Below are 14907 nucleotides of genomic sequence, written 5' to 3'. Positions count from 1 at the left end.
ATCTCTGAGTCTTCGGGCGTAGTCTGTATTCTCATGTTCTCCAAGTCCTTGTTCAGCAACTGCTCCTCCGCTGACTCTGGACCTTTCTGGTTCTCAGTGGCAGGGGCAAGAGCAACCTGTTGTGTGGCATGTATTCTCAGGGGTTTCTCCATGTTGGGATGATTCACTCATGTCCCTGAAGAAGGGGTTGTTTTTATAGCAAACTTTTCAGATGTCCCTGACATCATGCTATATGGGCAGTAATTTCCACTGCTTTCTCTCAAACCCATCTGTGTTGTGATTTCCTCTGTAGTTCTTTTTTACTTCCACCTGGAGTTGGTGGAACCACTGATGATTAAATTTTGAAATACATGCAGCCAGCTCTAGAACAGCCCTGATACGAATAATCATAGTTGCTTTTCACAGGATGGGGAAACAGATGAAATCCATCATGTTATACATAAAATAGGGGACATCAAGCCCTACCTTCTGCTCCAACTCATGAATCATGTAATTCATCGAGGCTGTGACTTCATACCCTGCGAGGGTGTGTGTTTCTTTGTGATTATGCACGCATTCCAAGAGAGTAAGAGGTCAGTCATTAAAAGTATTTACTGAGCCAGATTCTTCTGTGCTTCTGAGTCACTTTCTGGTAGATAAAAAGGCTCCAGGGAGAAGCATTAACTCTTTCACATCATAAGAACTAAAGCATAACTGGGTAGCTCTCTAGGTAATCGATGGGGTTTATGCTAATTCTTCACTTGGTATTTTAGACAATGAGATGTACAGTGAGGTGAAATTTGAGAAAAAGATTTTTTTTTTTGTTTTGTTTTTCTCCGGTACTGGGAACCGAACTCACGACCTTGCACTTGCCAGGCAGGTGCTTTTGCCGCTGAGCTAAGTCCCCAGCCCCCGAGAAAAAGATTTTAAGAAGGAAAATAATACCCACAGTAGCCCATGCCTTAGGAGTTGTTTTAATAACATATAGATGGCTAAGAGGTTTGCAAAATATTATATTTAGTTTTCTAAAATACACTTACACACCACTGTTATGTGGAACTCTGACATCTGGCAAGTTTAGTCCTTGGAGTACAGCCAGAAAATAAGAAAGGATCCTTACAGAACACAAGAAATAACTGTTTAAAAACACTGGCACAAACACATGTCCTTTACTACTATGGAAGAGTGTCAATGTGCCATTTAGTGCTTGTTTACTTTTATTTATCTGGAAACTTTTAATAACTTTGGTGGTGTGTGGCCTGCCCTCCCCAGCCGATTGTCTGCAGCAGGCCAGAGAGTGTGTGTGGAAAGTCGGTGGAGGAGATAAACTGTGAGCCTAGGATGGCTGACATCAAACGAGAAAGGCCAACTACTGGGATTATTACAACACAATCCAATAATGTATGGTCTTAATAAGCAACTTGCATCAGGGTAGGCTGACATCAAGAGAGAAAGGTGAAAGGTTATGGTACACAGTACAGTAATGTATGGTCTTAATAAGCAACTTGCATCAGGGTAGGCTGACATCAAGAGAGAAAGGTGAAAGGTTATGGTACACAGTACAGTAATGTATGGTCTTAATAAGGAACTTGTGTCCGTTGACTAAAGAGTCAGTCATGTTCAGTGTCTTCTATTGGAGAAGCTGCGGCAGTTCTGTTTCTAAACATGGTCAGAATTAACCAAGTTTTGACATGTTGAAAAGGGAAGTTCTCTAGTCCCATTTGTACACTTAAAATAGCACATTTTCAGCTGCGCAGTGATACAGAATTGGATTGCTAGTTGATTTTGAAAATGATTTGTAATAATTGGTAGTGTCTGTTGAGCAACTGCTGTACCAGCTCTGTCCCTGTAGGTGCTTTCACCTAACTGATACACTGGTGAAGGCTTTGGAGACAGACAGACTTGTAGTCCCACTGCACTCTGACTTCTCATGTGACGTTGGACCAATGATATCACTGCTCTGAGCTGATCCTTACCTACCAAATAGGAGGCAGTAACATACAGGAGGGTCACTGCAAGGACTCCATGAGGGAAGGACATGGAACAATGGATGGCATATAATAAGTAATAAGTATGGCATGGAATAAGGATGGCATATAACAAGGTAAATACTAGACCTTGTTTTTTCTTTTGAAACACGGTTTTGCTATGTAGCCCAGGCTGGCCTCAAACTTGCAGCAGTCCTCCTACCTCAGCCTCCTAAGTACTGGGATTACAGGCGTGCATCACCACACCTGGTCTAGGCGTTGTTACGATTATTTTTATCATTTTCTCATCTCCTTGATGATTATTTTAAAAGTATTATCTCCATTTCTTAGGACAAGAAAACTGAACCCCAGAGAATATAAATAATATTTTGAGGGTCAAATAGCTAATAAGTGATGTCGCTGGGATTTGAACTTTGGTTTCTCCCACTGCAAAAGCCTAATGCTTTATATTTCCATTATTCTGTCTCCTTGATATGAACTTATAATTATGTATTTCTAAAAAATCAAATCTGTGGGCTGGGGTTTAGCTCTGTGGTAGAGCACTTACCAAGAAACTCAGAGGCTCTGGGTTTAATCCCTAGCACCAGAGAGAAAAAAAGAGACAGAGACAGAGACAAACAGAAAACAAAACCTTTGACAAGAAAGGCCAGAGGATGTGGGAAATGTTACGAGCTTCTCCTTTATACTGTGGCCCCAGGCTATCTCATTACAGAAAAAATATTCTAGTAATAGTACAAAAATAGACTACTTTTAATTAATAGTACAAATTATGCAATGTCTGTGTTTATTATATGTATTTTTTGTGTTTCTTGATTCATTAAAATCTTCTAGAGAATCCATATTAGTATACTGAACTACTTACTAGATACCTAAATATATTTTTCCACGTCAGTGGTTTTTTTTGTTTGTTTTTGGTACCAGGAATTGAACTCAGGACCTTGCACTCGCCAAGCAGGCACTGCGCAGCTGAGGTATATCCCCTGCACTTTTTTTTTTTTGTTTTTTCTTAATGAGACAGAATCTTGCTTTATAGTTCATACTGGGCTTGAACTCAGTGTGTAACCCAGGCTCGCATTCATCCTGCCTCAGCCTCATGAGTGCTAAGGGTTATAAGTGTGCGCCACCACACCTGGCTCCACATCCATGTTCGATCTACAGCCATCTTCTTCTGCCATTAGGCACTTAGTGCCTTTTGATGTGATTATAGTTCTATGTGAGATGAATGTCAAAATCCTCATCTCCACAAACATCACATGAGATGAATAAAGAAAAATAGACATTGGGCCTGGTCAGTTTGGAAGTCTTCATCTGACATGCGTCATGGTGGTGGGTGCACTGCATCACTGCAGCACAGGCCCATAACATACTAAAAGGCCACTCCTGTGTTGGGCCACGGGGTTCTTCATACCAGAAACACATGCTCGATAGTGGACTCAACTGTCGTGTGGGGCACCATCCACACGGCTCTTCTTGCTCCTTGTCAGTGCGCTTTGAATCTTGGCCTGCGAGGTGCGGTCTTGTTGCTGTTTCTTGGGCTGCTTTACTTTATTTTGTTGGTGCCATTTCAGGAGGTTGAAGCCACATGCCCTTGTTGTGAGTCCTGGTCCTGCTGCTAGGAGTTCTGTAAAGCGGACAAATTTGATTTTCTAACCTTTAAGTCGATTATGGGAAATACCTGATATAGTTGGGGAAATAATATGGTATTTTAAAATGTTGTATTGGGTTGGGGATGTAGCTCAGCAGCACAGGTGCCTGCCTAGCAATTGCAAGGTCCTGAGTTCGATTCCCCCCCCAAAAAAGTGTATTTTAAAAGTGTGATATTGTCTGGTACTTTTTAAAAAATCTAAATTCCTTCCTTACTGCCCTCTTCAGGCATTCTGGGAAGCCTACGTTTACAGACTTGGATTTTTTTTGTCACTCAGAGGTATAGGTCATGGTTTGGCTTTGTTTTCAACTTCTGAAACACTTTGAAAATCAAATGAAGATATGTGAAGAAATTAATATTTTAAAGAAATAAAAAGTACTTTGATTTTTAAAAAAATATAAAGCACAAATTTGCTTAGCTTTTTTTTTTTTGAGACAGAGTCTCACTATGTAGTTCAGGTTGGCCTTAAATTCACAGTGATCCTTCTGCCTCAGCCTCCCAAGTGCTGAGATTACAGGTGTGCATCACCACGGCTAGCATAGCTTTGACTTCATTTTAAATATCTTTATATATTAAGCTTATCACTCTCAAGAAATAGATTTGTTATGTCTTAAATATTGATGCTTTCACCTTTTCATCTGTCTTTCTAGGTGGTGAACCATGGAGCCTGGCTCAGTGGTTCGAGCGATCTTTGACTTCTGCCCTAGTGTATCAGAAGAACTGCCGCTCTTTGTGGGTGATGTCATTGAGGTGTTGGCAGTGGTAGATGAATTTTGGCTTCTAGGAAAGAAGGAGGATGTTACAGGTAAGAGGCTCATAATTTCTCTTATACACAATGAACCACGCAGCCCATCTCTTCTTTCCACACTAAAAAGGTGTGAGGACCCATGTCAAGAACTTCAGAATCCTTTTATGTTTTCCTTCTGTATGTATATTGTGGTCTGTACCTGTGAGGAGGTAGTTTTTATTATCAGTCCATCACTCCTCCTCGATTAGGAGGCTGAATGTTAGATACCAGCTGTCCCCAGCCTGGTTTTGTGCAGCTGTTATTCCCTTGCCCTGGCCAGCTTGTGATCCTTTGACTTCAGCGCAGTTATCTAAGATGCACATTCTCTCTCTCTTCAGAACCCTTGTTGTTTACTATTCCTTTCACAACCAGGCTTGCTTCTGGGTGATGAAATGTAAGGTGCTCATTATCTTACTACTCTGGATATGTTCTTGTGACAATTCCTATTTTGTCTTTCATTCTTTTCAAGGGACCCTGATTCCTCCTTTTCACTCCTTTCTAGATCTCTTTTGACCCAAATTGATTACAGTTGCCCTCTACTCTAGAAGCCCTGTCCCACATTCCATGATTTTAGTTACCTTTCTTTTTAAAAAACATACATTCATATAGGGCATGGTGGCTCATGCCTGTAATCTCAGCACTGTGGAAGTTGATGCAGGAGGATCACCATGAATTCGAGGGCAACATGGGCTACATAGTGAGTTCAAAGCCAGCCTGGGCTACCTAGTGAGACCCTGTCTCCAAAAAACCAGAAAACATAAAATAACATATACATTAACATAGACTTCTTTTTTTTTTTTTTTTTTTTTGGTTTTTCTCCGGTACCAGGAACTGAACTCATGACCTTGCGCTTGCCAGGCAGGCGCTTTGCCGCTGAGCTAAATCCCCAGCCCCTAACATAGACTTCTTAACTACTGTAGGGAAGGGCAGACATTTTCTTTACATACTATGCACCTGTGTTAATCCAATCCTTCTCATATGTGTGGTCTGGATGGACAGTGAGACACAGTCTGAGAGCAGACCCTGGGGACACTTAACCCATATTTGGGTGATAGATTATTTCCCAGTGGAAGCCTGCTGAGACTTCACTGCTGAGTAGAAGTTAGCAAGGCAGAGAGCGTTACTTATTTAGAAACCCTAAATGGGTTGGCAACACAGAGGGACTGAGGAAAGCTGCTTAGGCACAAAACATGGATAGCTGAGGGGCAGGTGGGACTGAAGAGGAAAACAGAGCTGCCTGTGGAAGCCGAGTGTGCCAGGAGGCGGGAACCTGGGGGAGTGCTTTAAGCATGGTCAGATTTACACTTGGGAAGCTCACTGCTACAGGCGGAAGAATACTACGGAGGGGAAAAGCTGAAGGCAAGGGAGTAAGTTAGAGATTATCGCAGTCATCCAGATAGGAGGCGAATACTCAGATCAGCGTGGTACCACGTCTCTGGGAATTAGTACACAGATTCAAGAGACATGGAGAAGATAGAATCAGACTTTCTTAGTTTCCTAACTAACAGTCTCTGTCTCTCTATACACACCTATTAAAACCCTGGGCATATTCTAACTGGAATACTTTCTTACACAATTTTTTCTTCTTCTTCCTGACCAGTTATCTACTGTCTTTAAACTTATTTGTGCACCTATGTTGTGACGTAGGATTTCAGGATTGAATTACTGTTTGTGCCTGAACTAAATCAGAGTTTCAGATTTTGAAAGACCCGGATGCCAGCCTCTTGTTTCCCTCTGCACTATGCCTTGATAGTGTGGCTCCAATACATGTTTTTTGAATCACATTCTCTGTCTTCTGGATGCAACTGATTTTGTGCACTGCTCTTCTTCTACAATAGAGCCCTCAGTGAATTTTTTATTCATGGTCCATAAATAAACTCAGAAAAAAGGTTTTGTCTTTGTACACAGAAAAAGAAATTTTAACATTCAGCATTGAATGCCAGCATTCAGTATGTTGGTTTCCCTCTCCTCAGGACAGTTCCCCAGCAGTTTTGTGGAAGTTGTGACCATTCCCAGTCTAAAAGAGGGAGAAAGACTGTTCGTGTGCATCTCTGAATTTACATCCCAAGAACTAAGCAGTCTTCCGCTCCATCGAGGTAAGCTCATCCTCAGAGAGTGGACTGAAGGTGGCGGTGGTAAGTCTGCCTATTCTGGCAAGTAGGTCCTTTTCCCAGTAGCTAACATCTGCAAAGTCCTTAGCAACACCAGGAGAGTGGGGACAGTATATTTTAGTAACATTTTATAATTTCCACAGTATTTTCTTACAAATACATTCTCATGTGATCTTCAGCAGAGAGCTGCAAGATACCAAAGTAGGTATTATCAACTATATTTTATTAAAAATGTTATAATTTAGGCTGGGTGTGGTGGCACACGGCTGTAATCCCAGCACTCAGGAAGTTGAGACATGAGGAGCACAGTGAGTTCGAGGCCAGCATGAACTATGTAAAAAGACCCCATCTCAAAAAAACAAAAGCAAAACCATATTAATAATAATAATAATGATAAATAAATTGTGTGGCTCAAAGGCTATTAGCTGCAGGTGAGAAGTTTTGGCCTCAGGATATGAGCTCATATCAATTTATTCTAAGTCACGTATTATCTTTCCATGTCCCCAATGCGATAGCCACATTTTATATTTATTTATGTTTCACATAAAAACTAATTTGGCTCTGCTAAAAAACATGATTAATGTATAATAGTAAAGTAATAATTTTGATATACTAATTAATAGATATACAAAACAGCTCCACTTTACTACTTTAGTATTAGATAATGTTATGAAAATTCTCATCAGAATCAGTTTAAAATGAAATGGTTTAAAATGGATAGTCTCAGCCATAGCTCAGTGAAATTCTAAGTATTTTTCACTTCTCACACTTTTTTTGTTTTGTTTTGTTTTGAGACAGAGTCTCACTGTGTAGTGCAGGCTGGTCTTAAACTAGCTTATGTAGCCCAGGCTGGCCTCAAGCTCACAATGATCCTCCTGCTTTAGCTTCTTGTACTCTTAATATATCTATGACCCTCCCCCGCAAATACAAACCATATACCATTTCAACAAATGTATTTGGTTAAGTCCTCACATTTCTGCATAAACACAGAAACCAACAGAGTCCCATCCGATGAGGCTTATAATCCATCGAATTTTGTGATGATTCAGTCATAAAAAAATGGTAGAATTTTCACTTGGGAGGCTGAAGCAGAAGAATTGCTATGAGCTCGTGCCCTGTATGGACTACAGAGCGACTTCAAGGCCAGCTTGAATTACATAGCAAGATCCTGTCTCAAAAAAAAAAAAAAAAGATAGACTTTATTAGTTATTTGTGTCATTAGGGAATCACTAATTAAGGTTAGCCTAATTAGGGAAAGCCTAAAGGATTAACTTAATTTCTTAAACTGTGTACATGTACACATGCTGGAAAACGTAGCAAATTTCTTTATCTCCTAGTCAGTAAAAGCAAGGAATATTGGATTTTGACATTTATCCTCAAAATCTGTTTGGAGAGTTTCATACCCTTCACTCTCTGCTCAGCCTCTGCTCTGTTCTGGAGACTTCCTGGCTAATCAGCACTGGGAAGGCTGGCAGACGTAAACTGAGATATCAGCAGAGCTTCATCCTTCCTCATAGCTCTCAGCGCCTCGTGCTAGCCCCAAGTAAAATGGAGAAGGGCAGAGCACAGCGGCTTCCATTTGAGCTGCGCCTGGAATGTGGACAGCATGGACTTTTCTTTTCCTATACCTGGTGCCTTGTATAAATACTGCTGGAAGATTGCACTGTGTAGAAACGGACAATATGTGAACAGTATCATGAAGAATTTGAGAGTGGCTTCAGGCATTAGCTTTTTCGCTTCGTAATTAAGTCTTGGGGGCTGGGGATTTAGCTCAGCGGCAAAGCGTCTGCCTGGCAAGCGCAAGGTTGTGAGTTCGGTTCCCGGTACCGGAGAAAAACCAAAAAAAAAAAAAACCAAAAAACATAATTAAGTCTTGTTTAGTCAAGTGTTAGGCACTGGAAACAAGAGAGATATTTCTCTTGAAGCCTGCACTGGGTGCTCTGAACTGCCTTTGAAGTCAAAAGGCACCTCAGACTAGGGCTGTTCAAGAGATTGTCCAGAAGACTCTGGCACTGACCTTTTCACAAGACCAACCCCAGGTCAGGTGGGTCCTGGAATCTGTAAATCTTATCTTGACTACTTATTAACCAGTTAAGCCTAATAAGCTTAAAATTGTAAGTAGAAGGTGGGCATGGTAGCACACACCTATAACCCCGGCACTCTGGGAGGCTGAGACAGGAGGATCATAGGTTTGACCCTCACCTGGGCAACTTAGTGACTCAATGATACCCTGTTTCAAAATTTTAAAAAATGGCTGGGAATATAGGAATACCCTGGTCCGATCCCTATTACAAAAAAAAGTTGTAAGTGGAGTCCAAAGGAAGTGAATACCAAGGGAAAGAGAGAATAGGAAGAGATTAGTGAACTATTTGTGCTTTTATCTTGTTCTCTTCTCTGTGATACATGCTACCAGTAAACACCCTGGCCCACTCAAATGTTTCCTCCCAGGCCTTCCTGACTCTTAGCTCCACACGTCTTCCAATTGGAAAACACCAGCTTTTGTGGGTGGGGAGGTTAGACACACCTGCACTGTTAGTCTTTTTCTAGAAAGCTTTGCTTGAAACAATGCGATGATTTTAATTTCTCTTGTTTCCTATACATGACAGGTCACATCAATAGATACTCATTTTGCTATTTGGAAACAAACCTCTACAAAATGAAAGTGTTGTTTTACACCACATATAGTTTATCAGACTCAAGTCTAGGCTTCCTGATTTTCAAGCCTCGTGTTTGGAATGGCCCTTTTACTTCCTAGACTGAAAATTATTTTTTCCATTAGATCAGCATTTCTAATTCCTTTATCCTTACCCACTAGTACTATTAGTCCTGACTCCTGCGCTTTCTTTGTCTGTCCTTTGTAGCTGTCAGTGTAGCAGTGTATGTAGCTTCTCCGCCAGCCAAAAGCCTGATTGATGGATGTCAGGAGATTTGGAAAGCTGAATAGTATGTGGGATACTGTTTCAGATTTATTGTGTTTTACAACGCTGACTTCTCAGTTGTTACTTACCTTTAAGGAATATCATTAGGATTAATAAAAGAAAAAATTGTACACGAATATTTATAATTTATGTATGCGTCTGTGTATATACTGAGAACAGGTAATATAGTTTCGGGGATAAGAATTGTGATGCATAGGTTTAAATCCAACTCCAGCACTTAACAGCTATGGCTAACTTAAGTCTCTCAGTGTTAGTTTCCTTATCTAAAAAAATGGGGGTAATAACCACCTCAGTGTAGTTGTAAGGATTAAAGGAGGTTGTACTGCACCTGCAAAGGGAAGCGCTCAAAAAATGTTAGTTAGTTTTTTTAGACTTACACTGGGTTCCTGAGGTTCCCTGATGTGCTTTGCGGCCTTGTGCTGGGTGTTCCCGTGAAGCTCTACCTGTTTGTACACTGTCCAGGAAGGCTCTACCTGCAACTGCAATCACTAGTGGTTCTTCCAGCAGGTGTCTCCCTTCCTCCTTTTTCTGAAACTGCCCAACTGTTCTGATTTTTGCATTTTGAGTTAAATTTAAACTCAGAAACAAGACTGTCTCTTAGAAGAAGGGTTACTGCAGGTGGCTAGGGTCTCTGATTGTACTAAAAAATAGAGAGCATGGTGGTATACGCCTGTAATCCAAGCACGGCAGGAGGCTGAGGCAGGAGGATTGTGAGTTTGAGCCCAGCTTGGACAGTTTAGTGACTTAGCAAGACTCTGTCTCAAAAAGGCTAGAGATGTAGCTCAGTGCAAAGGCCCTGGGTTGAATCTCCAGTACCACCTAATAGAAGGGGGGGAGGACAAATAAAGAATAGGGTTTAAGAAGGAAAAGACAAAACAAAGATAAAGAGAAGAGAAAAAAATACATGTTTTATGGGGATTGGTAGAATATCGCTACTTGTTTCCTCACACATCTCAGAATGCTTATAACCTCATGTTTCTAGACTACTTTCTCTATCAAATGAAAGGCCAAAAAAACCCCTTATTTATAAATAACTTAATGGATGGTGTTTATCCATCAAAGCACATCCCCAGCACCACACACACACACAGAGAAAAAGCACACATGTCAACAATTTGTAACGAATGAGTATGAGATATCAAGATCACAGTTCTGCTTTTGTTTGTATGTTTGTTTTTGTTTTTTTGAGACAGGGTCTTGCTACATTAGTCAAGCTGGGTTTGAACTCACTGTGTAGCCCAAGTGGGCCTCAATTTGTGGCAGTCCTCCTGCCTCAGTCTTCCTAGTGCTGGGAGTATAGGTGTGTGCCACCACACATGGCTCAGATCACCATTCTGATACAGCTTACATGGAAGCTTTGTAAAATACGTGGTCAGGCCTTATGAAGCATTCTGTTCCCTGGGCATTTAGAGCCATCGGTGGAGTCAGCGAGGAACCTAATTCTTCTGATCTTATATCAGAGTCTGTGGAGACATGCACTTGTTCTTACTGTTTTATTTTTAATCTATTTCCTGTTCCAAGCAGTGTGGCTGGGATTAACTGTGCATCAGCCGAAGATTCAAGCTGAGCCTAAGACGCATCACACTTCTATATTTCTTTTCTCAAATCTGGTCACCCTATTCCTGGAATTCCTCATATTGGTGTTCTGCAGTCTAAAAATGACCACTAGGTAGCCTCCATTCCTAAGGAATCACCTAGGATTCCATGGCAGTGGCTTGCATGTCTGGTGAAAATGAGAGGTGCTTGCAAAAGCTCAGGAACTGTCAGGGCTGTAAAAGGAAGGCACTGAGCTAAAGTGCCTTCTGGTGTCTAAATTGTGATTTAAAAAAAAAAATTCATTTTTATTATGTAGAAATAACCAACAGATTGACGGTCTGCCAGGTATCAAAGCAGTCACTCAGCTGAAAATAGACAGGAAAACAAGACCCATTTAAATGAGTTCATGGAGATCTGACCACACAAAGAAAATTCTGTAATTCCTCTGCTTTAAGAAAGCCAGTTCATTTCAAAACCAGCTGAGTGGGAATTATGGCACGCTTTTATTTTCCTATTCACTAAGAGGCCCATTGTGTCTGAAGAGAGTTGTATCATCAAGTTCCCGCTGTGGCTCTGTTGGCAGGCTGTGGGCTCTGGAGGGGAAAACAAATCACTTGTAATTGTCAGGACTCAAAGCTGTGACCAGCATTGAGTCATCGATTAAAGGAATATAGAAATATAGTACCATGACCCTGTTTTTTGGACAGCTAAGCAAAACAATAACAAGTCAGTGAAAACATTGGTATCTTCCATAAAGTCCAAAACCTCACATCAGGTGCTATGTAGTACGTAAAAGTACATGTGCCAGAGTTAGTGATAGAAGTGATAATATTTTTCATAGGCTACATATAGCCAAAATGAATGTGAACTTCTAAGGATTTTAGAGAAGCACATTAAGATTTTAGATGAAGCCAGGCATGGTGGTATATGTCTGTAAACCCAAGACTCGGGAGGCTGAGGCAGGAGAATCATTGCAAGTTTGAGACCAGCCTGGGCTACAAAGTGAACTCAAGACCAGCCTGAACTGCGTAGTGAGACCCTGTCTCAAAAAGACAAAAAAAGAGAAAAATTCAGATGAAAAGAATATAGCATAAATAAAGGTTGAGAGTTTATAATGATGTGGCTTTGTATGGAGAACAACGAAAGTATCCGTGTGTGGACAAGGGTCTCATAGCGTAGGTAAGGTCATGGGAGATGCTGAGGAGGAGAGATGTTATGACTGCATGATCGAGAACACAGCCTTGCGTTAAGGTGAAAACAAAAGCTTAGCCTTTTGGTATCTTCACAAGTAAAGCTCTTCAGAGTTTGTCCGGAGCAGACTTATTTTTTTGTAATTTATTTTGGGTAATTTGAATAGGCATATTAGGGTGGTGGGCAGTTGGCTTTTCATAAAGGTCTTGCAGCAAAAGTTTGAGCAAAGGAAGGATTTTATAAAATCAGTATATGTACAGTTCATTGGCATGAATCATTTGGTGGACTGGAAGAAATAATGTTTGGGGCAAGATTTAAAAGGGTAGGACAGTAGGAACTGGGTGAGCATATTAAAAAAAGCAACTAGTTGATGGAAGAAATATATTGCAAAAAGGAAGCAGAGGGAAAAGGAAGTTAGTAAGAGCCAGTTTTAGGGAAGAATATAATGAATTTGGTTGGGAGTTGGGTTTGAAGAATAATAATTAGCAGATGGACACTGATTGCTGTGCAAGTGGCATTACATCAGATCCCTGAAATACAGAAGAGAAGTGAGTCCTGCCAATATGGAACCTGTAGTCCATTTGGGGAGATAGGATGAATTTAATATTTTCAAAAATCCGGGTCATATAAAAATCAACAACATAAATGATAATCCATTTTTTTCGATGTACTTGATTGTATAAAGACATGGTTTTGCTACAGGCTTTGCCACACAGATCTTATCTTAAAATTACCATCTTACCTTTACATCCATTTTTCATATCTTGCCTGCCAAGTGAGAGGAATGTTAAAATAAGATTAAAATTGAGCCAGGCATGGGGGCACGTGCTTATAATCCCAGCACTCGGGAGACTGAGGCAGGAGGATCACCTGAGGCAATCCTAGGTTACATAGTGAGTTCAAAACCAACATGAACAACATAGGAAAAGTGTCTCAAAAAAACAAACAAAAGAAAAGATTGAAATTGATAGGCCAGGCACTTGGAAGGCTGAGGCAAGAGGATTTCTGTGAGTTCAAAGCCAGCTTGGGCCACATAGTGCAATCCTGTCTCAAGACTACATAATGAGATCTTGTCTTTAAGAAACAAACAAACAAAAAAGGATTAAAATTGATCATCCACAAAATGAATAGATTATAATTAGATAATAAAGAATTATTTTTTATAGAGCAAATGATTATAAAGCTAGATTAATGTTTTTTAAAGTAGGATAAATTCTTTAAGATTAAATTTTAGTTTCTTTTTGCCAGAAATAACCACTGTGCTATCATCATTTACCTCAGCTTTTTTATGTTATGTTTTTCCAAGATAACCTGAAATATGTTTTTTTTTCCAAAACAAAAGTGATACTGGAACTTTCTTTTACAATCTCATTATAATGTATTTTCCAGACAGGGATAGTTTTTGAAGGTACCTGGAGAAAATAAATGAAGAGTTTATTCCTCATACCCTGTACCTCCAAGAAAGAACCCATTTCTGAAGATTTCTTAAGTTTTCCATATTTGATAATGAATAAAATTTAGTGTGAGAAGTTAGACCCAGAGTGAACCACATCCAAAGGGGTTAAATTTGACCCAGCGACCTGGACTATAATATTGTTTATAGTAGCATTTATTACACTTTTGGGTTTTATAATCCCCGTGTACTCCTAAAAGATACTGAGACCCCAAGGAGAACTTTTGCTTCTGTATACTGTATCTATTGATATTTCTAATATCATCTCTTAAAACTGGGAATTTAATCTGGGATACACTCCTTTAATCCCAGCACTTGGCAGGGGGAAGCAGAAGGATTGTCACTGGTTTGAGGCCAGCCAGGGCTGTATTATGATTTTAAGGCCACACTGAAGTACATTGCAAGACCCTGTCTCAAAACAAAGAAACAAAACCTGGGAAGTTTTTAAAAAACTGTTTATCAATTCCCCCAAAAACCCATGACATATTAACATGAATATAAAAAAATTCATATATTAACATAAACAACATATTTTTATAAAAAATAACTTACTGTTCAAACAAAAAACATTTAGTGAGGGTGACATTGGTTTACATTTTTGTAAATCTTTTCAGTGTTTGGCTTAATAGAAGAAAGCTGGATTTTCATTTTTGTATCTGTGTTCAATCTATTACAATATGTTGTTCATGTTGAAATATATTTTAAAAATCCATCTTCTCACAGATATGTAATGGGAACCAGGTGGAGTATTTTAATATTCATTGTGAATATTCTCTTTGATACTGCGTCAAAATCCAAGTAGTTTCTTAAGGGTTAATTGCAGTGTGGGATCTGAAACTGTATCAGTAAATTTTCATACTGTTACACTAAAGTCCATTAATCTGGATTTTGTAATGAGTCTTTTATTTGGGAATGATTTTATAACATTCACTGGTCATTTGGAAAATATTGGTTCAATGAGTCATTCAGATTTTCCAAATGTTGACCATTTTATTATTTGGCATCAAAAAGTAAGTTTCTTAATATCTCTAGTGATCTCATTAGAAAAATCTTAAAGTGTGGTTAAAACAGTCAAGCTCATGATGATAGATAGAAATTCTCCAAAACTGATGTTAGCTTGGAAGTTAGAATTTTATCATTGGCAACAAATACTATTGCTTGTTTTCCTTAAACTTACAGATTCACTTCTTTAGTTGTGGAGAAAATGTCTGTCAGCTGTCCAAGCCTGAAAAACCATAGCTGTCAGTCAGTCATGTATTCACATAAAACAGTGTTCAT

The 14907-nt window shown here is 39.7% G+C and overlaps 1 protein-coding gene across 1 annotated transcript in view; it reads left to right on the top strand.

Annotated features, from left to right (window-relative positions):
• Positions 1 to 4262: 4262 nt before the first annotated feature.
• Positions 4263 to 14907, top strand: part of Dnmbp (dynamin binding protein) — a gene marked incomplete at its 5' end in the record, with an annotated part of 75623 nt that continues 64978 nt past the window's right edge. The window contains 2 exon segments of the mRNA XM_013506228.1: positions 4263 to 4417; positions 6373 to 6495. Of these exon segments, the coding sequence (XP_013361682.1) occupies positions 4273 to 4417; positions 6373 to 6495 (268 nt within the window).

Source organism: Chinchilla lanigera, unplaced genomic scaffold (genome assembly GCF_000276665.1).
Source record: "Chinchilla lanigera isolate Chin_1 unplaced genomic scaffold, ChiLan1.0 scaffold00106, whole genome shotgun sequence".
NCBI lineage: Eukaryota > Metazoa > Chordata > Mammalia > Rodentia > Chinchillidae > Chinchilla > Chinchilla lanigera.
The sequence above is the reverse complement of the archived record's forward strand: the minus strand, read 5'-3'. Positions and strand labels throughout refer to the sequence as shown.